This window comes from Rhinolophus hipposideros (genome assembly GCF_964194185.1).
Source record: "Rhinolophus hipposideros genome assembly, chromosome: 1".
Lineage (NCBI taxonomy): Eukaryota > Metazoa > Chordata > Mammalia > Chiroptera > Rhinolophidae > Rhinolophus > Rhinolophus hipposideros.
Window position 1 is genome coordinate 35,990,250 of NC_138047.1, and position 26,614 is coordinate 36,016,863.

Below are 26,614 nucleotides of genomic sequence, written 5' to 3' on the forward strand. Positions count from 1 at the left end.
TGCCTTATTCTTGCTTGGACATTCAGTGCTTGGCACAGTCCCTGCCTGGCACATTGTAGGTGTTCAAGCACTGTTGATTAAATAAATGAAGCATGCAAAGGACAGTGACTATGCCGTCAGCTTCCACCCTGGGACAGCTGTAATTTGATGCAAAAGGTAGGCCGGCTTTCCCAAAGAAACAGTTGTCACATTTGTTAGAGATCTAGAATTCCATACTGATCTGCAGAGTCCACCTTGAAACACTGATCATTTACTCCATCCTATGAACTAAGAATGATGTTGTTGGCAGAAAACATAACTATATTCCCTGGATGCACTTCCCATCACACACACCCACAGAAAATAATCGTTTAAGTACGTTTTAATTCTTACATCTTCCAACATTGTCCTGTGTAACTTACTCACTTGTTTTATCATCTGCTGGTGCTCCACCCTCGTTGCACAATGGAATCACTTGGGGGGCGGGAGGAACTTTTATGAAGTAACAATGCCAGGCCCTGATCCAGATCATTTCAAATCTAAAGCTCCTGATTCTAATGTGCAGCCGCAGTTGAGAACTACTGAGTTAGAGCTCTCCACGAGCCGGGAGGCAGTAATTATTATTGAATGCTTATTTAAAAAAAAAAAATTGAGAAAATCCCAAATCTCTAAGATGTTCTTGGAACAAAAGTCTCCAGAATTGAGCAAAATTTTGAGCAACATGGATTTAGGTATAAGTGGTGCATATCATCAGTGATTACCTGTATTAGTGAGATTCCAGGTTTAATGGCTTTGTATTCCTATATTGCTGCTTCTTGTTGTTGTTTATGGTCTTATAAGTTAAAAAAGTAGATCCCTTTTGGAAAATATATCTAGACAGAACATCTCAAACTCATTGTTTATGCAAAGAGACTGGCTTAGTACAAACAATTATATACCAGAATACCTACTATTGAATCACTTACACTATTTAATACATGATACACGTATTATACATGTAACATGAGCAGTTAAAAGTACATGTTGATTCTGTAGCAACTTATGGTGGTTTTAAAATATATCCTCAAATGTTTTGATGATTCCCCCTTTAATACATGAAGCCTAACTCCCCTCTTTTTGAGTGTGGGCTATACTTAGTGATCGGGTTCTAAGGAATAGAATGTGGCAGACACAGAAGCATGTGAAGTCTAAGACCAGGTCATAATAGGCATTGTGGTTTTCTCCTCTCTCTCTTGAATCACTCACTCAGCGGGGTGGCCTGGGCTGCAGGAGGCCAGGGGTCAGCTGTGATGTTATAAATGCACACAAGCAGCTCTATGGAGAGGTCTAGATGGCGAGGAACTAAGACCTCCTACCAACAGCCATCAAAGAACTGAACTTTCTGGGGCTGGCCCAGTGGCTCAGGTGGTTGGAGCTCCGTGCTCCTAACTCCGAAGGCTGCCAGTTCGATTCCCACATGGGCCAGTGGGGTCTCAACCACAAGGTTGCCAGTTCAACTCCTCGAGTCCTGCAAGGGATGGTGGGCTGCGCCCCCTGCAACTAGCAATGGCAACTGGACCTGGAGCTGAACTGCGCCCTCCACAACTAAGATTGAAAGGACAACAACTTGACTTTGAAAACAAAAAAGTCCTGGAAGTACACACTGTTCTCCAATAAAGTCCTGTTCCCCTTCCCCAATAAAATCTTAAAAAAAAAAAAAAAAACTGAACTTTCAGCCCCAGTCCAGCCTTCAGATGATTGCAGCCCCAGTCAACACCTTGTTTGCCATCGATCTAATCTTTCTGAAATTTCTGACTCCCAGAAACTGTGAAATGATAACTATGTGTTAATTTAAGTTGCTATGTTTTGGGTTAATTTGTTACACGGTAATAGATAACTAATACACCATCATAAAACTTTTAACAGTTTTCTTGACAAATATCTAGAATTGTCCGTTCTCTTATATCTCCACTCAATTCCCTCCCTATCTATCTAAGGAACCTTGTTTTATCAATTATTGCTTCTCACTATTATATAATCAATGTCTCGCCTTCTCTTCCTTCCTCAAAGTTTTCTAATATGTTCAAGTCTCTCCCACCCTTGTATAGAGGACACAATATTTCTGCAACCTTATGTCCCTCTCTCCCTGCTTTTTACTGCTGTCTCTCTTCTTCACTATTACACACCATGAAATAGTAATCTATATTCCCTCTCTTGGCTTTTGTACCTCCCACTGTGATCACTGCAATAACTCCAAAAAGTTCACACTGTCTTCCTAACTCTTACAGCCAAAGGACCCTGCTCCTTAAACCCTCTTGATTATCTCACATTCAAACTGGAAATCATCCTCTGTCTCCTCATATCACTTCTCTTCCTATGTTCCCTATCTTGGGAAATCACACCACTCAGTTGACCGAGCCATAAAATTGGGAGGCACCCTCCACTTCTCCATTTCTCTCACCTCCCACATATGTTCAGTCACTAAATCTCATTAATTGTACATCCTTAACATCTCTCACATTTGCTCCCACTTTTCTTGCCATCATCACTTTTTGTCTAGATTCCTGCCACAACACTGTGACCGCCCTGCTTCCGTATTGGCCCCCATAATCATTTCCCTACACTACCACTAAGGTCATCTTCCCAAAACATGAAATAATTATATCCTTTCCTTACTTTACAGTTAGTCCCCTTTGCTTACAGATACAATCCAAACTCCATTTAAAAAATACGCATAGCAGTTCATACCCACTGAACCCTTGACTGCATGTCAAGTACTGTTTTGGACCCTTACCTGTATTAACTTCTCAATCCTAAACATAATTCATGAGGTAGATATTGAAAATACATTGTACAGATAATGAACGAAGGCAGAGAGAGGCTAAGTAAGTTGCCCACAGTCACAGCACCAGTGGCAGAGTCCAGTTTTAAATGAAACTGTCTGACTCCGGAGCCCAACCCTTTTAGTACCAGTGCCAAGGCGTGTACCAGAACCTGAAGCACAAGGCTTTTATCCCAGCAACCCTCCCCAAATACTCTGTTCCAGCCCTGCTGCTTCCTAAAAGTACCCTGCTCCTACAAACTTCCATGCTTCTGCTCAAGAACACCACTCCCGTGATCTAGAAGGCCCTTACTCTCACCTCTCCTCACCCTTACCCTCCAATCCAACTGATAATACTTGCTCATTTTTCAAGACTCAGTCCAATGCCCATCTCTTCACAGATCCTGATCCTTACCCAAGGAGAAATGTTCATTTCTTCCTTTATGGCTCCCAGGAACTCTGCACAGACTGATTTCCTAATATTTAGTGAGAGACTGGAGTATTAGGCAAAAAAGATTCACTCCCCTTCCCTCCTACTGTAAGCAGAACGTCTTTCCCTGTCCCACTGACTCTGGACTTGGCCACATTATTTGCTTTGGCAGTGGAATGTGATAGAGGAGACTTTAAATCCACTGCGTGATTTGGCTGGGCTCTGGTGCACCTGTCATTCATTTGCCATGAAGACAATATCCCCAGGTGGCCTCTGGTCTGAGAGCAAACACACACGAGCAGACCCGAACCTCACCCACAGTCTTGAGCCAAGTGCAGCCAGCCCACAACTTGAGGCAGACCACTTCAGCCGACGCCTGAATCCATAAGCAAGAGAAAAAAGCTATTGCTATCTGCCACTGCATCTTTGGAGTGGTTTGTTATACTGCACTACTGTACCAAGAGCTGATTAACATATACCTAGAAGTTTTAATTTCATGTGTTTGTTTAGATGTCTTCAGGGCTGAGAACGGTGCTGAGAACATTAACAGCTGCTAACAGATTTTTTTGTTGAAATATAATTCACATACTACTAAAACTCACCCTTTTAAAGTGTATAATTCTTTTTTTTTTTTTAGTATTTTCACTAAGTACTATAAATAAGTGGCCAACCATCACCGTGATCTAATTCTAGAATTATTTCCATCACCCCCAAAAGAAACCTATAGCCATCAGCAGTCTCTTAGTAGATTTTTGTAAATGAGTAACTTAATTAATGGAAATGAAAGAATTCTTAGAAGAATTCTTTTATCAGAACTGGAGTGATGATATAAACATTGCAGAAAAATAATGTTTTCTCAGAAATGTATCTCCACTAGGGTATGTTAAGATCATTTTATTTTTAAAATAAGTTATATTCACATTTCCCATATATTTTAAATATAAATATTTACTATTCTTTTAAATTGCTTTTGCAAGACAAAGGCCATTTGGAGATTTAATTTTTGGTCTTCAGATCACAGAGAGATGCTTCATTAAAAACCACAAACCATTCAGGAAGAAAAAACTTTTTCTCACATAGTTCAAAACTACCAGTAACAAGGAAAACATGACATAGAATTGCATTTGCATTTCAAAAAATAATAATCTGTTGGTCAAATGCCAAAAATAAAATCTCAAAGTTTCTATTATGCACCAGAGCTTCAAAAATTAGCAAATTTAAACTTTAAAAATACAAATATCAAAATCCCCAAAAATGGCAGGATTGAAAAACTATTCTTGTTGGATACTTGACATCATACTTAAGCACTGTAACATACTTAAGCACTGTTATACTCATTTTTTTTTTTTAGATAACAAAGAAAACCATATTTTACAAAAGAACTATAATGACAAGCTAATTTCATTCTATTAAAGAGGTGGAGAGAGAGAATGAGAGAGACTTATTTCAGAAAGTAAATCCATCAAGTTTCCTTTGGAAAACAGTTTATTGAGGACTTAAATGTTGAATAATGTGATAAATAAGAAACTCATGACTAGGGCAAAATGTCCTAAACTCAAACACTATATTTTCTGCATATAGAAGAAGCACCCAGAACTTTGTTTTGCTGTTCTCTTTGAAACTATTTTACCAAATCTAAGAAACCTAGAAAACCATCATTCTAACCACTAACTAACTCCTTAAAAAAAAAAAAAAGTGAAAATCTGACCAAGGACTAATAAAGTAGTAACCAGTGAGCTTTCAAGTATCCAGACTGCCAAACTGTTCAACCACTTTTTATTTTTACCTTCCTCTTTCCCGTAGAGGCTCTGCAGAGGACCCAGCTGCGCTGTGCCAATCTGAGTCACTCAACCAGAGGATCAGTGAGCGACAGCCGCAGTATCCACTTTTAGAAGGGTCCCACATGCCTGGGGAGTGTGCAGACATAGAGCTGAACATTCTCCAGCGCAGAGTATCCAGCAAACAACTGCATGGTTTTGCTATTTCTAGGCTGCAGGCTCCAAAAAATACATCCTTACCTGAGGAACATGAAAATCAATGGGGAAAACAAATCGGGTTCTGGTACTGGACATTTTCATTTCTAAGGTTCTGGTACTGGACATTTTCATTTCTAACATTTTCTAAGAGCTGCTATTTTATAATTGAGTTCAAAGGTCCATATATGTTGGGAAGAAAGGAGAATTGAAATACCTTTTTATGTTTTTTCCAGCTTTATTGACATATAATTGACAAGTAAAATTGTAAGATATTTAAAGTGTACATCGTGGGGATTTGATATATGTGTACATTGTAAAAGTATTCCTCTTGTCTAGTTAATTAACACATGCATCATGTCAATATTTTGTGTGTGTGTGTGTGTGTGTGTGTAGGGGAGGACATGTAAGTTCTACTCTGAAGATTTTGGTTATACAGAGCAGTTTTATCAATTATGGTTACCATGTTATACATTAGATCCTCAGACTTTATTCATCTTATAACTGAAAGTTTGTACCCTTTCACCAACCTTCTTCCATTTCCACAATCCTAGCCCCAGGCAAACACTTTTTTACTCTCTATTTCTATGAGTCTGACTCTTCTTTTTCAGAGTCCTCATATAAGTGATATCACGTAGTATTTGTCTTCCTTTATCTGGCTTATTTCACTTAGCATAATGCCCTCAAAATCACTTCACGCTATTGCAAATGGCAGAATTTACTTCATTCTCATGCCTGAATAATGTGTGTGTGTGTGTACACATATATCTTCTTTATCCATTCATCCATTGACAGACACTTGGGTTGTTTCCATGTTTTGACTATTGTGAATAAAGCTTCAATGAACATGGGAGTGCAGATATTTCTTCTATATCCTATTTTCCTTTCTTTGGATGTATACTCAGAAGTGGAATTTCTGGGTCATGAGGTAGTTCTATTTTTAATTTTTTGAGGACTTTCCATACTGTTTTCCATGGTGGCTGCACCAATTTACATTCCCACCTACAGTGCACAAGGGTTCCCTTTTCTTCACACCCTTGCCAACACTTGTTATCACTTGTCTTTTTGATGACAGGTATTCAAACAGGTATGAGAAAATAGCTCATTGTGGTTTTGATTTGCATTTCTCTGATGATTAGAGATGTTAGGTGCCTTTTCATATGCCTGTTTGCCATTTGTATGTCTTCTTTGGAAAAATGTCTATTTAGTTCCTCTGTCCAGTTAATTTTTAATTAATTTTTTTATTATTAGTTTCAGGTGTACAAAACAACTACTCTACTACTACCTATCTGACACCATACACAACTATTACAATACCATTGACCACATTCCCTATGCTGTACATTCCATGACTATGTTTTTAAATTATAGCTGACATTCAATATTATTTTATATTAGTTTCAGATGTACAGCCTAGTGTTTAGTCATTTATATAATTTATAAAGTGATCCCCTCATAAGGCTAGTACTCATCTAATATTATACATAGGTTTTACAATGTTATTGACTATATTTCCTATACTGCATTTCACATCCTCTTGACTATTCTCTAACTACCAATTTGTATTTCCTAATACCTTCACCTTTTTCTCACCCATCCCCTAACCCCCTCCCTTCTAGCAACCGTCAGTTTGTTCTCTGTATCTACGAGTCTATTTCTGTTTTGTTTGTTCGTTAATTCTGTTCTTTAATTCCACACATAAGTGAGATCGTACACTATTTGTCTTTTTCAATCTGACTTATTTCACTTAGCATAATACCCTCTAGGTCTATCCATGTTGTTGCAAATGGCAAGATTTCATTCTCTTTTATGGCAGAGTAACACTCCATTGTATATATACACCATAATTTCTTTATCCAACTGTCTATTGATGGGCATTTTGGCTGTTTCCATATTTTACCTATTGTGCATAGTGCTGCAGTAAACACAGGGGTGCATATATCTTTTCAAATTAGTGTTTTGGATTTCTTTGGATAAATACCCAGGAGTGGAATTGCTGGGACATAAGGTAGTTCTCTTTTTAATTTTTTGAGGAACTTCCACACTGTTTTCCATAGCGGCTGCACCAATTTGCAATCCCACCAACAGTGCACAAGGGTTCTCTTTTCTCCATGTCCTCACCAACACTTGTTCTTTGATTTATTGATGATAGCCATTCTGACAGGTGTGAAGGTAATATCTCATTGTGGTTTTTATTTGCATTTCTCTGATGATTAATGATGTTGAGCATCTGTTCATATATTTATTGACCATCTGTATGTCCTCTTTGGAGAAATATCTATTCAGGTCCTTTGCCCATTTTTTTTAAATATTTTTTATTGGGCAAGGGGAACAGGACTTTATTGGGGAACAGTGTGTACTTCCAGGCCTTTTTTCCAAGTCAAGTTGTTGTCTTTTCAATCTTAGTTGTGGAGGGTGCTGTTCAGCTTCAAGTTGTCCTTTCAGTCTTAGTTGTGGAGGACGCAGCTCAGCTCCAGGTCCAGTTGCTGGTGCTAGTTGCAGGGGGTGCAGCCCACCATCCCTTGCGGGAGTCGAACCGGCAACCTTGTGGTTGAGAGGACATGCTACAACCAACTGAGCCATGCAGGAGCTCAGCAGCAGCTCAAGGTGCCATGTTCAATCTTAGTTGCAGGGGGTGCTGCCCACCATCCCTTGCAGGACTCGAGGAATTGAACTGGCAACCTTGTGGTTGAGAGGCCGTGCTCCAACCAACTGAGCCATCCAGGATGCAGCTCAGCTCAAGGTGCCGTGCTCAATCTTAGTTGCAGGGGGCGGAGCCCACCATCCCTTGCAGGACTTGAGGAATTGAACTGGCAACTTTGTGGTTGAGAGCCCACTGGCCCATGTGGGAATAGAACCGGCAGCCTTTGGAGTTAGGAGCATGGAGCTCTAACCACCTGAGCCACCGGGCCGGCCCTCCTTTGCCCATTTTTTAATTGGATTGTTTGGTTTTTGGTGTTCAGTTGTATGAGTTTTTTATATATTTTGGTTATGAACCTTTTATCAGATATATCATTGGTGAAATTCTTCTCCTATTCAGTAGGATATCTTTTCGTTTTGTTGATGGTTTCCTTTGCTGTGCAAAAAATTTTAGTTTGATGTAGTCCCATTTGCATATTTTTTCTTTTGTTTCCCTTGCCCGAGGAGATATATCAGTGAAAATATTACTAAGGGTAATGTCTGAGTTTACTTCCTATATTTTCTTCTAGGAGTTTTATGGTTTCGGGTCTTACATTTAAGTCTTTAATCCATCTTGAGGTTATTCTTGTATATGGCGTAAAAAACGTGGTTCAGTTTCTCTTCTTTTGCATGTATTTGTCCAGTTTTCCCAGAACCATTTATTGAATGGACTGTCTTTACACCATTGTATAGTCTTGCTCACTCTATCATAAATTAAATGACCAAATAGGCATGAATTTATTTATGGGTTCTCCATTCTGTTCCATTGATCCATGTGTCTGTTTTTATGCCAATACCATGCTGTTCTGATTACTATAGCCTTGCACTATAAATTGATGTCAGGTAGCATGATACCTCCGGCTTTGTTCTTCTATCTCAAGATTGCCAAGGCTATTCGGGTTCTTTTATGGTTCCATATAAATTTTAGGATTATTTGTTGTAGGTCTGTGAAAAATGCCATTGGTATCTTCATAGGGATTGCACTAAATCTACAGATTGCTTTGCACAGTATGGACATTTTAACTATATTAATTCTTCCTATCCATGAGCATGGTATATGCTCCCATTCATTTGTATCTTCTTTAATTAATCTCTTCAAATGTCTTATAACTTTCTGAGTACAGATCTTTTACTTTCTTGGATGAATTTATTCCTAGGTATTTTTTGATGCAATTATATATCAGATTGTTTTTTTTAATTTTTCTTTCTGATAGTTTGTTATTGGTGTATAAAAATGCAACCAATTTCTGAATATTAATTTTGTACCCTTCTACTTTACTAAATTCATTTATCAGTTCTAATAGTTTTTTGGTAGTTCTCTATACATAGTATCATGTCATCTGCAAATAATGACAATTTTACTTCCTCCTTTCCCATTTGGATGCCTTTTACTTCTCGTTCTCGTCTGACTGCTGTGGCTAGGACTTCCAGTACTATGTTGAATAAAAGCGGGGAAAGTGGACATCCTTGCCTTGTTCCTGATCTTAAGGAGAATGCTTTAGCTTTTCCCCCATTGAGTGTGATATTATCTGTGGCTTTGTCATACATGGACTTTATTATGCTGAGGTGTGTTCCCTATATTTCCACTTTGCTGAGTTTTTATCATAAACGGATGCCAGATTTTGTCAAATGCTTTTTCTGCATCTATGAGTATTGATATGACCATATGATTTTTATTTCTCATTTCGTTTTTGTGGTGTATCACATTAATTGATTTGCCGATATTGAACCAACCTTGCATACGAGGAATGAATCCCACTTGACCCTGGTATATGATCTTTTTAATGTATTGCTGAATTTGGTTTGCTAATATTTTATTGAGGATTTTTACATCTATGTTTACTAGGGATTATCAACCTACAATTTACTGTTTTTGGTAATGTCTTTCTGGTTTTGGAATCAGGATGATGGTGGCCTTGTAAAATGAGCTTGGGAGTGTTCCCTCCTCTTGAATTTTTTTGGAAGCGTTTGAGAAGAATAGATGTTAATTCTTCTTTGAATGTTTGGTTTTGAATTCCTTTAGTTTTTTCATGTCTGGAAAGTTCTAGCTCTCCTTCAATTTTAAATGACAGCCATGCTGGGTAGAGCAGTCTTGGTTGTAGGTCCTTGCTTTTCATCACTTTGACTACTTTCTGTCACTCCCTTCTGGCCTGCAGTTTCTGTTGAGCTGACAATCTTATGGGAGTTCCCTTGTAAGTAACTAGTTATCTTTCTCTTGCTACTTTTAGGACTCTCTCTGTCTTTAACCTTTGCCATTTTAATTATAACATATCTTTGTGTGGGCCTGTTTGGGTTCATCTTGGTTGGGACTTTCTGAACTTCCTAGCCTTGTATGTCTATTTCCTTCACCAAGTTAGGGGAACTTTCACTCATTATTTCTTCAAATGGGTTCTTGATCCCTTGCTCTCTCTCTTTTCCTTCTGGTACCCTATGATGTGAATGTTATTACACTTGATGTTGTCCCAAAGGACCCTAAAACTATCTTCATTTTTTTTTAATGCTTTTTTGTCGTTGTTGTTATTTTGATTGGGTGCTTTCTGCTACTTTGTATTCTAAATCAGTGATTTGATCCTCTGCTTTATCTATTCTGCTGTTGATTCCTTCTAGTGTATTCTTCATTTCAGTTAGTATATTCTTTTCATTACTGCTCCCCTTCACCAAAGCCCCTCATAGATATGCTTGGTGAAGGGCCTGTATCATGCCCCATAGCATGGTGTTTACTAGCACAGAGAAAGCAGCCAAACTCCCTGGGTTTGAAGATCAGCTCCACCATCTAATGACTATGTGACTTTGGCCATTTACTTATTTCTCTGCAACATGGGAATAATAAGAATTTGTACCTAGCTCACAGAATGGTTAAGAAATTAAATGCTTAGAATAGGGATGGCCAAGCTACAAGCCCTTGTAAATCTCCTGTCATGATCTCAGTAATTGGAGAGAGTTTAGAGAAAATCTGATCTCTGTCCTCCAAGAGAGAGCCAGCCATGGCACCAGGCTAGGGCCAGGCGGCACGGCGGATGCCTACCTTCTGCCTCAGTCCTGAGCAGCCCTCCCACTACACACTCCAGATTCATTCTGCCAGCCTCTCGCCCTGATTGCCAACTCTCCCGCTTTACTGGGCTCCTCTGCCTCTTTCTTTAGAGTTTTCACACAGCCAGCAGCCTCCACCTAGAACATGATTTCCTGCTCTTTTCTGTCTGGCCAGTTCCTGCTCGTCATTTGGCTGTCAGCTTAAACAGCACTTTCTCAGAGAGGCCTGCCGAGGCCGCCTAGACCAAAGGAGATCCTGGCCTCCTCCATATTCCATACAACCTGCTCCTCCCGTTCTGCCCTTCTGAACAGGTATCACACATAGAATTGTGATTCCAGGATCTGTGCTTCCTAGTGGAATGTAACTGTACCAGGGCAGGGGCCACATTTGTCTTGTACACTGCTGAGTTCCTAGGACATGCTCAATAAATATACCATTTTATATATATATATATATGTATATATATATATATATATATATATACATATATATATATACATATATATATATATAATATAACATTATGAATGAATGATGTCCCAAACAGACAAATTGCCCATACGCATATATTGGTACAGGAAGGCTACAATGAATATCAACAGCCTAGAAATCAAAACAACCCTTAGACAAATGATTTACCCTCAAGTCTCAGTTTCTTTGTGTCCAACTCACTTCCCGAGAGCTTCTCAGCCACAACAAATAACTCTAGTGGTTTCCCTTGGGAAGAGTGCTGCTTTAAGTACTACAAGACATAAAATCCCAAAGAAAAATGCCTCAGGAAAAACACTGCAATATTCCATTACTTCTCCAAAGGCAGGAGGGGCTTCTCCTAGAAATGCTGTCCATGGTCTTCTGATAGTAGACTGGAAATGTGAAGTCCCTGAAAAAATTTCCTTTTGACCCAAGATCCCAGACTCCAGCATCAGGGATCTTCAAGCTGTTGTTTTATACGCCTGTGTGTATGAGCATGTGAATGAGAGATAGTAAGTCTGCACAAAACAGAATATCCAAGTATATCTACTATAAAATAACATGCACATTACTTGAAAGTGAATGAATAACGTCCCAAACGTAACCAAAAACCTTGTATTTTGCAAAACCACATACTAAACAATAATAGTGCTTATGGAAAACATAGAGTTGGGGCAGAAGGCTCAAATCCCATTCAAGTTGTAACCAGAACACTAATGAAAACAATAAGAACACTGGAAATTACTACCACAGATAAAAAGATGTTTTCTATTTCCTATTACAGAATAAATATGGGACTTTTACCCAAAGGTGGGGTGACAGCAAGGGTGCAGGATGGAAAGCATACAAGGAAGAACTGAGGCTGCTGCATTACGGAGAAAAGAGAAAAATGCAGAAAGATCTGGGAAAATCAGATTTTTAATGAGCATATAGCCAAATGGAGCAAAGAGCAAGAATAAGGAGCGACTGCCTCCCTGGTTTACTTCTTCCAGCCTACTTTGCTTTCAACTACGGCTATTTGGTGATGCAAAATATTTTACTTTTCAATTACAGTTTACATACAATATTATATTAATTTAAGGTGTACAGTATAGTAATTAGACATTATATACCTTACAAAGTAAGGTGATACAAAATATTAAGGTGCTAAGAAAAATCTCACATTAACCATGGCAACTTGTGCCTTATAAAGCATCATTCCCTATTTCCCAATTCCATATGCAATAATTCACATCACAGAAACATAAACTGAAGCAGAGCCAACTGTATTTGCCCAGGATAACAGGGGCCCATACCAAGTGAGAATGGAGCTATGGCCAGGGGATACCCGATGGGTATGCCAAGAGAACGTCCACTGTAAGGGTCACTGCTTGAGGTCCTGGGAGCCACATCAGATCAGATTCCCAACCAGCCTGCACGTCAGTCTTAATATGATTGTCACTTAATGGAACAAGCACAGAAGAGAACCTTGAACTAGAACAGTGGGCAGTGGTTACCTGTGTTACACAAGGACTAAACAGGATGACAAATGCAGAGCATCTGTCACAATGCCAAGCAGGGAGACATTCTAAATACATATGCTTTTCTTCCCCCTGTTAATAATAATTTCAGTTCTTGATCTCAGACTCCAGGACTGTTTGACTACAGAAGGGGAACCAGGTCACAATCAAGGGGAAAGAGGTTGGTGAAGGGAAAGGCAATAAAAATAGTTCCACACATTGGCTATGGTTCATTCTGCTCCTGTAATGGTTTTTTCATCATAGCCCTAAATACTCTCCTGCCAAAATTTATCTTTTTAAAAACATTTCAAGGGCTTTAGTTTCAGAGATGTGTTTAGGAGCCATAGAGGTGAAACTGTTTCCTAGCAACTAACAGTACCATGCACACAAAAAAGATGTTCAGTAAATAGCTGTTAAGGGAAGGAGGAGGGAGAGAGGGAGGAGCAGGTCTTCTGCTTGATTAGACAGTTAGTTAGGATCCTGATCTTTTTAGAAGTTTTGCTTTTACTTCTACAGCAGAGCAGTCACCAGCCCAAGCTCAAGCTCTAGAACAAGAATTGCCTGGGTTCATATCCCAACTCTTCCACTTATTAGCTATGTGACTTCAGGCAAATAAGTTCATATTTCTGTACTCCAATTTTCCCATCTGTAAAATGGGCATAAACTGGTGCTTACCTGAGAAGTACCTTATGTGCCAGGCCCTGTAATAGGAGATAGATAAATAGACAGATAGATAGATAGATAGATAGAGCTATCACCTCACAATATATATATATATATATATATACATATATATATATATATATATCAGTAGCATATCAATAACTCAAACAAGCACCTAGACTAGCACTAACATGTGAAAAGTGCTCTAGAAGTGTGTTAACTATAATTATTTTTATTTGGCACTGAACTAGCCACTTTATCGTTTTATATTATCACATTCTGTCAACTCTTGTAACATGATGAATCAGGCTTCCACTTGTCACCCACCCCTCCCTCCTATTTATGACATCTTGCAATGTTCCTGAGGAAACAGGCGGCAACCACATCTGTTGGTTGCTGACAACATTCAGCTCCACAAGCTCTTTTTTTAAAAAATTTTCTATGAGAAAGGCAGAAAGGATGCTGTTTCTCAGCGTTTCCATTGGGTCATGACAATTAATAGTCATAGCCATGATCGCTTACTAATACCAGCTACTGGTCATTATTTTCTGTGGGGTATTTTCCTTTTAAAAATATCTATCTAATAAGAACTCACATGAGTAACCACTATAATAAAATTCTTCAGTGCTTTTTCTTTCTAGATAGCCTATAATTGAAAGTACTCTGATCTTTCACTCATAGTAAGAAACAGGAATTATCTAGACTCCTACAACACGTAAGAGAGAGGAGGCTGACTTATTGCTTTGAGGTCAAGAGAGAAAGAGAGAGTCCCAGGGCAGAATGCAGGGGGCATGTTTATTTAAAAAACGGAGGTATTTGCTCTCCAATCCTACAGACAGGAACTCCAAGGGCAGGGAGCCTTACATCAGTCCCACTTGAAGGAAAGGTTGGCCTCCGAAATCATTCCTTCCACTGATATCACCTGTCTAAGAGCCAACAGTGGAATGACTTTCCAAGTGTCCAATCACTGACTGTCTCCAGGCAACTATTGGGTAAACGGCTTTTTTAAATCAGTCTTTAAAAAAAAAAAAAAAAACACCTCTTTGCTTCCTGTCAGGGCAGCAACAGAGTTTATTTTCGCTGCCACTGCAGCCAAGTGCCAATCAGGCAATTATAGCTGGGCACAGGCTCACTGAGAAATCTCTCAGGCAGGGTGTAATATGGCGATGGGGCCGGAACAGGGAGCAGTGGGAATAAACCCAGCAGGAGTGGGACAATGACTAAGACCCAGTCTTTGGCCACAAGAGCTCTGGGCTTTATCAAAGGAGGCAGATCCTACACAATCACACATTAGTTACAGTAAATGACGACATTTCTAACAGAGGCAGATGTTAAGGTGTGCACAGAGAAGGATTAGGGAGGAATCAGGGCGTCTGCCTCACAGGCAGTCATATTTAAGTTCTGTCTTGAAAGGATCTGTCCCAAGAGAAATGGAGAGGGGGCATTCCAGGGTATCCCTGGCTTGACGGCCATTCTCCCCTTTCGCTTGAGGAATAGAACCCAGACTGTTACCTGGGGACACCCAGCCACCCCTGAAATCAGGAGTGGCCATGTTACTAAAGTTCTGGGAACTAAAATGGAACCAGAAGTATCAGGAAGAATTTTCTAGAAGGCATTTTATAAGGGAAGGATGCACTCACTCTTCATTTTCCATTCCTCCATCCTGCTTCCTGAAAAGGTGTCATGATGAATCCCTATCAGCCATGTCGGACCATGAGAAAGGGGGTCTAGAGATGGTGAGTTCAAGTGTTGAAAGAAACCTAAGTCGCAGACCTCCAGAGATAACAAATTATAGGGTCCCAAACAGCATGTGACTTTATTAGTTTATAAATCTCCTTCTTTTAGAAGAATTTGGGAGAAAGTTCCCAAATCAGAGGACCTCTGTGGATCACCACCCAAAGTCTCACACAAAATTTCTCTACTCACTCACTGAAAAGGAGGCAGGTGTCCTGTAACCCCTTCTCAGCTCAGAATGGAGTACAGCCTCTACAGCCCCTATTTTGTATAAGAATTTCAACCCCAGAGTCCAGGCTCAAACATAAACCCCGAGTCCTCTCTGCCATTTCTCCTAGAAGAATTTTTCACTTATTGGTGACTTGGTCCTAAGAGATGCAAAGCTGTATCATGCAAACCCTACTCTGAGTGGCCAGGAAGCACATTCAAGAACTTCTGACTCAGCTCCCTTCCCCGCACGGCCCCCCACCCCCTCACACACACACACCTGGAGAACTTCAAAAGCATTTCCGGTTTTTTCAAAGCATAATCACAGTAAGTGTGCATTGTGCACACACGCAAGCCCTTGTCTCAGTATATTAACATCAATCTAACTCCCCGACTCAGCACCCTTCAATGGTCCTAGCTTAAATATTACTTTCACTCTGAGTCCTTGCCGGTCTAAAGTATTAATACTTTTCTCTTAAGTCCCCCTTCCCCCCCATTCTTTGTCTTCACAGCACTTACCGCAACTTGTAAATATGTTGGGGAAGGATGCATTTAAGCTCTCTCTCTGTCCACCCAACTACATTGTGAGTTTCATGTGGGCAGAAATTATGTTTCTAACCCTGGTTCTTAGCACCATGCCTGGCACATTGTTGGAGCTTAGCAAACACTATTTAAGAAATGAATTTTAAAATTAGCTTAAAAATACTTCCACACATTAAATGCTTATTTCCACCATAATGCTTCTATTTTAGTGTTTACACTGAAGTGAGCTTACAAACGAGTGATAGATAGCCAAGCATCCTACAAAATTGTTTTCATACTTTAAACCATTTGACTAAGCCTATCCTAGCTCTCATTCAGTTACTCATTAGAATAAAATAACTATGTGAATATCATTTTTTAAAAAATGTTTCTTAGGGGAGGAAAAAGAGCTGTGTACTCATGACAATAAATGTAATTTTAATTCCTTACTTAGTGTACCCACGTGGTAAAATATAAGGCTGAGGATTTTTTTATAACAGCATTAGGTCATCTAAATAAAAAAAGTCCCAAGCCCTTCTGCCCTTGATCTTTATTTAAAAAGAAAAAAAAAGAAAGAAAGAAAAGGTTCATTTTTCCATGGCCTCCTAATGAGCTGTTCAGGGATAGATGGGTGGGTACAGCCCTAACTTCTAAGGTTGACCAGAAGGCCAATACAATAGCTGCACCAGAGTAGCTATCAGAGGTAGAATGCAGAACAGTGGAAACATGGACCTTTCTCAGTCTAACCAATATTTTAAGGTCCCAGCACAGATATAAGGATACAGTTTTCCTGACAGTATAAATTTAATGGGCAAAGGTGTCAGCCAAAATATTCCTTAGGTACATGTTATGAGACTATATCACCTCATTTTTTCCCCTCATGCCAAAGATAATTCCCTGAGATATGATGGCCATCCCATCAGGGTTGGCTGCATGAGGACATCTCTTTGGGAGTGTTGTTTTCAATCCTGGAAACATGGAATTTTACCACAGGGGAACTGAATTCCATGACATCATTCTTCCTTGCAGAGAGAGATATAACATCTCTTCACATACAGGCAGAAGTCTTTCTGACACTCTGTGGTTCTCTCCCTCTTTTTTTTAAAGGGCTACTTTTTTCCTGTATCCTTTAGGAACCCTCTAGTTTAGGCTATTTTTATATTTCTCAATCATTTAAAAACAAAGTTCTATTATCTTTTCCTCTCCTCGTGTAGTTGCACTGTAGTTTCCCCACCTTAATCTCCCACCCAAAAAAGATCATATCTGATACATTTCTTTTGCTTTACATGTAAACACATACACACATTCTTAGGAACAGATGAGGGGAAATATGATAAAATTGTAATGTACATTTGTCTAACTCACAGAACAGCGAACTGGGCTTACAAAGAAAACTTAGTTCCAATGAGAGTAGTTTAGTCAGAAATCAACCAGCGTTAAGTGATTCAGTCCTCAACCATGAAAACAAAGGCCAAAACGATTAGGGCTAGACTGGAATGTTGGTAATAGGGACGCTGATTACAAGCCAAGATTCCCAGAAGTCACAGAGTTGCTTTGTTCAGACACTTCAGTTCTTCAGGATGGGACCTGGGGACCTGCAGGAGAGGCTGCCAATCTTCTCTCTTGGAAGGACCTGCCTTTTGGCTGAACTCAGCAACCAAACTGTTCCCAGGTGAGATCTCATCCAGATGAGAGAACTCTCAAATAAAGGTGAAGGGGCTGTGGTAAAGGCCTCTGACAGATGTGCCAACGGAGGTTGAGCACATCAGCACTGAGAAGAGATATACCTTCACACCCATATTTGGAGAACAAAACAGACCACACAGGTATTAGATCTTTACTCCAACGCTCTGGGGAACGTAAAATATAGAATAATGCGCCTTCTCCATTAGAAAATGTAAAAAGCACACAGGGACTATGCGCCTGTTCATCCCCATATGGAACAGGCTTATAACAAGAGAACCATGGTCCCTCATATCATAACCATAAACATTCTAGAATATCTGTCCTCTTAAGAAATTATATGATAATGAATCAACAAGCTTAAAAAAGATTAAAAACTAATGACTTACCTACTGGCCGTTTGCCCTAATAAACCTTCAGTGGAGTGATTGGGGGCTGTGACAGTAACAGGAGACCGAAACCACTCTAGCAGGCCTGAGCCGGGGACAACCCCAGTGCCCAGTTCTGCCTGAGCTGCATGGGGTCTGACAATAGCCAGCAAAGGTGAGGAGCCTCATTCTTCTTGCCTGAGGGCCTGGGCAGTACTACCTATAACACCGAGCTGGTCTGTCTAAGTAAGGAGAGCCTCTCAGTCCTGCAGCTAAAAAAGACAAACTATGGGAAATAGTCTAGGAAACCACAGCTCCTGAAATCCACATCCTGCCTCCATATATGGTGTGGTAGGTGGAGGGCAACTCTGTACAGTCACAGGATCAGAAAGGTCAGTCCTTACAGGACTTTGTATACATGGTGCTAAATATGGAAAGCAATATAAAGGATCAGATCGCAAGGGACGCAAAGTCAGAGGGCCTGGTTCAAATCCTGATTCTAAGTACTTACTGTCTAGACAACCCTGGACAGTCTCCTAACTCCTAGAAACCCCAATTTCCTCAACTATAAATTTTGGATGTCTGGATACATATATTCAAAGAAGTTAAGAAAGGATGCTTTGGGGCGGCCAGATGGCTCAGTTGGTTAGAGCGCGAGCTCTTAACAACAGGGTTACCAGTTGGATTCCCACATGGGCCAGTGGGCTGCACCCTCCACAAGTAGATTGAAGACAACGAACTACTGCTGAGCTACCTAATGGCTCAGTTGATTAGAGCGCGAGCTCTTAACAACAAGGTTGCCGGTTCAATTCCTACATGGAATTGTGGACCGTGCCTCCCGAAACTAGATTGAAAATGGCAACTGGACTTGGAGCTGGGCTGCGCCCTCCACAACTAGATTGAAGGACAACAACTTGACTTGGAGCTGAGGGCCCCTGGAAAAACACACTGTTCCCCAATATTCCCCAATTTAAAAATTAAAATTAAAAAAACCAGAAAGAAAGGATGCTTTGAATTAAAGTCCCAGTTCTGCCATTTACTTATAACTTTGGGCAAGATACTTAGAGCCTCAGTTTTTCACCTGTAGATGGGGATAATAATAATACTTAATGCATACATAGACGTTTTAGCCCAGTGCCCAGCACATAGTAAGCACTCAATAAATTTATCAGCTTTTATCCTCATGAGCATTAACTTCATTACCATCACTATTATCTTGTTACCCATAACTATGATATTTTTAAGTTCCAGAATGGTCCAAAGCAAAAAGAGGCCAGGCCAATTTCCAGGAGCTGCCTGGTCCCACCTAGCACCGACTTACCACCCACAGAATCACAGCCAGATGTGTGCCTCATGGCTCCATTGTCCTCCATCAGCAAAGAGCAGGGGGCTGAGAGATGCAGTTGCTGGGAACACATGCCCCACACTACCCCTTCCTGTGACCAGAGCTCAGTCTGTCCATTTAGAGCTCACTTGATGCAAAGGTGGTTTCCAGGGAGATGCAGGGGCAAGAAGTGCCAGCTCCACCTCCCATTCCCCTTCTCCTTTCCCCAAATCTGTGGGACCTCACTGTTCTCCCACCATGTGACAGCACTGTGTCATAGCAGCCCTTGTATACAAACAAGCCAGACTATTTAAATGTCATTGTAAGAAAGATGCTGCCTAATCTAATTTACATATCTATTCAGACCATTACTCCTTTCTTGATTGAGCCAGAAAAAGGTTTTCTTCCTCTTTGTGGCTCTCCATGCAGAGCTGGAGAACCATATGCAAAGTTAAATTTCTGTTGTAGTGAAAGATGTGAGTCATGAAGTCCCTATAGAGATGGAGAATTAGAAAGACGATATAACTTATGGCAGGCGTTCCCTCATCATTACATCGCAGATGTCATGTGTTGCAGGCCACTAAATGCTAGATTCTCTCAAAGGCTACTCATAAATTCTCCCAACTGCCAAACAATACAGTTTTCATCTTGGAGAGCTAAGGTATCCTCGGTTCTTTTAATCTTCAAAATCAGGTCCCAGTTGAATAAGAAAACAATTGTATATGGGCAGGGGAAGTGACCCAAAATGATGAACTGATCCCTTCCAGCACTAGTTCCCACTCATGTGAAATATGGATTAGGTCACAAATAAGATTATATTCATCACCAAGCCCCATGGGCATGCTATGATTAAAGTTAAAGGAGTCCAGAAACTTCTCAAGTTGAAGAACTAAGGCTGAGTTGGGTTGAAATTTCCAACCCCTCCCTAAAAACTTGGCAACCTGTTTCAAATCACAACTGAAAAGAAACCAAGTTGAAGGGACATCTGTTTCTCCAGAAAGTGTTTGGCATTGCAGAGAAGAGCTACAGATTAGAATAGATAAATATTGTTGTGGGCAGGAGCAAGGAATCAAGAAAATTAGAATCGTTTACCTGCTCACAAACTCTTGTAATTCAATGAATACCACCAGGGGAAAAACGGAAAAGACAAAAGGGAACAAAGAAAGGAAGAGAGGAAGGAGGAAGGGAAATAAATGAGAGAATTATTCTTTTTCCTAGCAGGAGTTGACACTTCAGTGAATAAAACACTGCTACATCAGAGAGAAGTATTCAGATAACCACTATGTATATATAATCATTTAATACTGGATTATCTGCAAGAGAAGAGGCAGTGAACATTCTACTTGGAGTTTGGTAACAAAGACTATGCATTAAAATTAAATATTGAGGCATCATTTTCTAAGCCTTAATGGACTACCAGGTCGTTTTATGAGTAGATATTACAGGTTTTCCTCTGATCCCTAAATCTTGTAATGCAAGTTAGAGTAACATATAGTATCTATTTAACTTCTGGTCCAGGTATCTGGAGTTAATAAGGTAAAGATAACAGAATGAGATCAGGAGGTAATTGAATTATATTATTTATGCTAGAAACTTAGGCTTCTGAAATTTTTTTTTCAAAATCCGCCCTGGTTATTATTAACAACAACAGCAGCAGTAATAGTAGTATTAACAATGAGAGTAATGGTGATGGTAATAGCACTAGTAATGTAATAATAAATATAGCCACAGTAATATTAATGGTAATAATACTAACCATTAGACTACTTCCTAAGTTCTAGGTACTATTATAAGCATTTTAAATAGAGCGTTAACTTATTTAATCCTCACAACACTCCTGTGAGGTGGGTAAACTATTATTAGTACTCCTGTTTTAACAGATGCTTTCAACAATATCTCTTTGTTATTTTTGTTGTTGTAAACAGCTAGAGCTAGCTTTCAAAGAAAATATTTAGAACTGAAAGGAGAGGAAACGCAGCCTTGGGCAGCCTGTCCAAGGTCACACAGCTAGAAGGCAGTAGAACCAGGATTCAAAGCCAGGTTGCCCAACCCCAAAGTCTGACCTAACCACTGTACTGTATTTACTGCCCCTTTGCTTAGGAAGGCCTTCTAGATAAGGAATGTGGAAGGAAGTCAGTCAGGCCTCTGCCTGCTGGTAGCCAGAGTTAATACTTGAAGTTTGCTGTTTCCTTTGGGACGCTCCCCAAAACCCACATTAAGACATGCAGCCTGTTCCTACAGCTATAAAAAAGTCACTGAGAGTGTTACAGAACTGTTCCCACATGGTTTCTGACCTCCATTAGGGCTTTCACCTTTGCCAGCTAAGGCAGAAGCTGGGGGGGAGGGAGGGAGAGGGGGAGGTGTAAGCAAGGTTCCCGGGCCACCATTTCCTGCCCAGTGACACAGCCCTCAAATAGCCAAGGCTGCAGGCCGAGAAATTCCTCACTAACAAGTTATCTCCAGGAGCTTGTTCCTTAAGTTTTCTCACCAAGCAGAGACTCAAGGAAGACTAAGGACTGATGAGGACAAACGGCAAAGTTTGCTCATTAACCTGCTAAGCCCAAGGGAACATTTTTCTGAAAGGGTGAAATTCTTGACCACTAAAAAGGGGCGGGGGGAGCCTGTGGGAAATTTAATCACCAACTGAACAAAACTGAAAAACAAAGCCCTGCCAATGAGGATGTTGCTGAAGACAATGGGGCCCCCAAAAGGAGGTGCAACTGTCTCGAGATAACAATACCCCCGGGAATGCAGCTCGCACTAAGTACTACATTATTGCTGTATTGGCCCAGGAATCTTTGTTCACCCAGCAACTGCGCGCAAAACCATCTGTTACTGCTTCTGGGTTCCCCCGGTTTGCAGACAGGGCATTTACATTTCAAGAGGAACCTCGGGGAAGGAAGGAGAGGGGGGGTCTCTATCTCTCCCTGGAGCAAATACCCTTTTATACAGCTGGGGAGGGGAAGCTCTCCTTTCCGTGAAACCGAACTCCTCAATTGAAAGGCGATAGGCCGCTTCAATAATGCACACGCAGAGCAGAGCCCACGGCCACGGCCGCTTAGTCATAAAGCCATGCATGCCCCATTCAGGTTTTCATATTCTCAAGTTGGTGTACACGGTAAAGTATCAAGAATAACACCAAACTGTCTGCAGGGCCTAACGCGGGGAGTCCCTTTTCTTAAGGAAGCCCCTCTTTCTTTTAAACCTGTGGAACCAGGACAAAAGCTGTTATTCTGGACTGTATAATAATTAGCTTGAAATATACTACCACTTCCATACAGAGGGTGATCTTCTGGGCTGAAGGAGGTGTTTTAGATCTTGACCTCAGTGGAGGCTAAAGTAGTATATACATATGTCAAAATCATGGAGGTGTGCACTTCAGATCTGTGCACCTTCCTGTATGCAACTTAAACCACAATATATTTTTTAAAGCAGAGTGTGTCAGTGCTACTCACAATGAAGGAAACTGAAAATAAACCACTAGCCTTCAAGAATTGTGAAGAGTGCTCTGCTGTCATATCTCCCCTGACCACCATCCACATCCAAAATCTCTCCTGAGAATTTTAAAGTTCAAGAACATGAAAAATACAGCTCTGCAACTCTCAACTAAGCCAGCGACTTTTAAATGTCTCCTGGGTGTCCTGTGAGCCCAAGTATGCAGGAAAGAAAGACTACCTGTCACACCCCAAGGCACATATCAAAAATAAAAAGCCAAGGTCTTTTTCTCATCTGATCATGAGCTAGCAAATTGTGAGCGACATAACAGGTTTTTGGCAAGAGAACCTGGGGTTTATTCTTCTGTTTCTTTAACCCTATTTTTAAATAGACGGTTTCTAAACTCTGCCTAACACTCCTGCTTAGGTGAAGCAGGTTAACCCTGTAAGGTGCAGGCCTCTGCTGGAGCATTAAAGCAACATTAAGTGAGCGTGGTTTCCGCAAGCAGCTCAGCAGGTTTAAATCTGTTCCGTTGTAGCTGTTATCCCAGCCACATCTGCGGTGCCACAGGGGGATGTCACTAAGTGACAGTCCGATTACTAACGGGCTTCACCATTGCTGGGTCATGACTTAGCGGTCCATTTCTTCTTTTGAACTATCAGCCAAGGAGGGCTGCCTGGCACTGAGAAAAAGAGGGTCAAATTCGCCTTCCACTAAGCCTCACGAAAGGCCGCCCAGAGACACAGCCTCGTTACACGGATCATGGCGGGGCACCTTTCCCCCCTCGCGCCCTTCAAGCGTCCCGACCCCCCTAGACAAGTCATTTCGGGAGCACAGGGCCACCAAGCTGCAGCTACAGATAGACATCGAGAATCAGGATCACCTCTGAGAGCGCTTCCTGGACTGAGCCGAGAGCTCCAGTGATTTCCCTGGCCTGCCACCGAGTCATTTAAGAAGTGAAATATGCCAACGGGGCCGGGTACCCGGCACCTGGGAGCCTGCCCCGCCGCCTTTGGAGTGGAGTGGGGGCTCCCAGTGGCTGGGCAATGTCTCTGCAGATGGCACACTCGCAGGTGGGTCTTGCAGACTCCCCGGCCCTGTGCGCTGTGCCAACCTCACACCTGACACGGTGCCAGGAACACAGCCAGAGGCTCTGGTGGGTATGCGCTTCCGTGGAGACACTGCCAACTCCGCTCCGGAAGGGCAGAGAGGGGGCCAAGAGGCGGAAGGCAGGAGAGGGAAGCAGGACCCCCAAAATGCGGTGTCCACAAGGACTCTGGGGGCTCGCGCTTCCTGAGCCTTTGCAGCGCTTATGCTCGCACTGCGCTTCCCTTGGCAGCGCCTGGAAGCGGCGGGAGCCGAGATTTGCGCGGCTGGCAGTTAGGAGGGATGGAGGCGCAGGAGAATGCTTCCTGCCCCCCACACGCACAGCTACACTGCAGTGTTCACCATTCGCACCCTCCCTCACTCGAGACTCCAGTGCCAAAGCGCCAGGAGGTCGCAGCTTGCCCGAGGCCCTGGCGGGTGACCCGGAGCAGCTGGCAAAAAAAAAATAAATAAATAAAAACCCACCAAAAAGGGGGGGAGGGGTGGCGAGGCTGGACTGTCGTCCGTGTGTGGCGGTGAGGAGGTCGGGAGGTGGGGGGGACTTAGTGGCTCCCGGAGCCCCTGCCAGACCGCCCGCCATCCGTGGGCACCTACCTCGATCCACTTCTGCGCCTCGGAGAAGGCGGGCTCCGGGGGCGGCTCGGGCTGCAGGGGCTGAAGAGCTTCCAGACCGAGAGTGGGACAAGCCATTTGCGAATCCCCACGTCCACGCGTGTGCTGGGCCGCCGGGATGAGGACGGCCGCCGCCGTGGCCGCCGGAGCGCGCTCCCCGCCCCTTCCCGCCCGCCCGCCCGCCCTCCCCTGCTTTCCCCTCCCCCGCCGGCGCAGGTCCCGGCGGAGAGCCCGGCTTGCTGCTGGAGGACGCCGCGGCAGCTGTTCCCAGCACCGCCCGGGCTCGGCCTCGCTGCGAATCCCGCGCGGGAGCGAGCGCGGAGGCTCCGGGAGCTCCCTCTCCTCCCCACCTTCTCGGGCCGCTCCGCCTCCACCGGGGCGGGGGGGGGGGGAGTGTCAGCTACCGACTAAAAATAACTAAGAGTGAGCGCTGGGTGTCTCCCTCCCTGCCCACAACCGGACCAGAGAGGGCCTGGTCCATTGCCCCGCACGTCTCGGCGCGGGGCGGCTTGCGCAGGGGCGCGTAGGTCGGGCAGCACCTGGGAGACGCGCGCCGAATAGGGCGCACGAGTCCCCGGGGAGCCCGCGCTGCCGCAGCGAGGCCGGAGGTCGCGCGGTTAGTGGCCGGGCCGCACCTGCTGTCCCTCCAGCTGCAGAAGTGGCAATAGGGGCAGCCCTCTGACCTGGCACCAGGGAGTGTTCAGTCACCTGATCCCTTTTTGTAAGAAAAAAAGAAACATCCTTAAAAGCCTTTTTCTCTCCAGGCAAAGCTACCTGTGTCCCAGTCTATTAATTAATTCAACCCATATTTATTGTGTACCTGCTAGGGATGTGTCAGACACGGAGGTAGTTTGCTGAGGAACCAGAGATGAAAAAAGAAACGAAAAAAAGAAAACAACTGTTAAGTCCTAGCCTTCAAAATAACTACATTGGCGGGGAGGAGGGGGAGGGGCAGGCAATAAGCACGTTAAACCAAAAAAGGTAATTGTGGAGAGTGATATATATTAAGAAGACGCGAGTAGAAGAGAAGATAAACTATGATCTGGAAAGGGAATGTTGGATAACTTCCAATACCTTCCCACCCTCCACCTGGGGAACTAACCTGTGTGTCCAGGTTCCATTAATGGGAGAGAGGCAGGAGGTCAGGCAAGTGGAAGAGAGGGTAGTGGGGTATTTATGCTGCCCCTTACTGCAAAATTCAGGGGATTGGCTGCACCACTCTGCTAAAGGCTTCATGCAGCTCTGTCTAGGGCCTCTTTGGCGTTCCCTGAAGGTTCCCTGTTTCCTCTTGTCACACCCCACTTCCCCAGGCCTGGTGGTGGTAAAGGCTTCCTCATCCCATTCTGGTTTCCCCACCCCGCCCATTTCCTCTTAATGGTCTCTTAATAAACTTTTTTCAGCCACCCCTATTTGAGCATACATTCTGTTTTGCATGACAGCCCAACCGATGATCAAGGAAGGTTTTTCTGACAAGATGAGGTGATGAGGTGACATGAATGGGAGAGATGTTAGCCATGCAACAACCTGGGGAAATATTTCCAGATGGGTGCAAAGGCCTTCAGGTAGGAATGAGCTTGGTGGGGGTCAAGGAACCCACAAAAGGTCAGTATGACTGGAGTGTGTGAGGAAAGAACCAGGTGGGAATGATAACATGGGAGAGGCATGCCAGGTTTCCAGGAAAAGGGGAGAGGGTGAATGCCAGACCACAGTGAGGATTTGTTGCATGGGCATCCACTGGTGAGCCGGGCCCTGGGTGCGTAATAGCTCAATACTCGTAGCTAACTTAAAGCAAATTGATTCACGTTTTCCACCGGCTGCTGGCAAAAGGGGTAGAACAGGGCAGGAAGTCTGTGGGTGCCTTAGCAGCTAAGTCTCTATTCCCTGTTCAGAGTCCAAGTTTAGCCTTTGTCCAATTCTGCTGCTTTAATGGGGGATGGAACAAAAAGCAGGCCTGAAATTCCACCATTACCGGCTTTGGAGTCAGACAGCCCTCAGTTTATTTACTTTTAAAACACTTATATGGCACTTGCTTAGTGCCAGGCACTATTTAAGTGCATTACAAATAATTGACTAACTCATTCCGTATTCCAACCCTGT

At 42.5% G+C, this 26,614-nt stretch overlaps 1 protein-coding gene across 18 annotated transcripts in view; it reads right to left on the bottom strand.

Annotated features, from left to right (window-relative positions):
• Nucleotides 1-24,702, bottom strand: part of LIMCH1 (LIM and calponin homology domains 1) — a 352,720-nt gene extending 328,018 nt beyond the window's left edge. For 15 of the 18 annotated variants that reach the window (XM_081061235.1, XM_081061234.1, XM_081061258.1 and 12 more), the window contains exon 1: nucleotides 24,500-24,702. In XM_081061235.1, the coding sequence (XP_080917361.1) occupies nucleotides 24,500-24,595 (96 nt within the window). In that variant the 5' untranslated portion in view covers nucleotides 24,596-24,702. The remainder of the gene's footprint in view (nucleotides 1-24,499) is intronic. The other 3 variants (XM_081061245.1, XM_081061243.1, XM_081061239.1) reach the window with 2 other exon arrangements.
• Nucleotides 24,703-26,614: the final 1,912 nt, after the last annotated feature.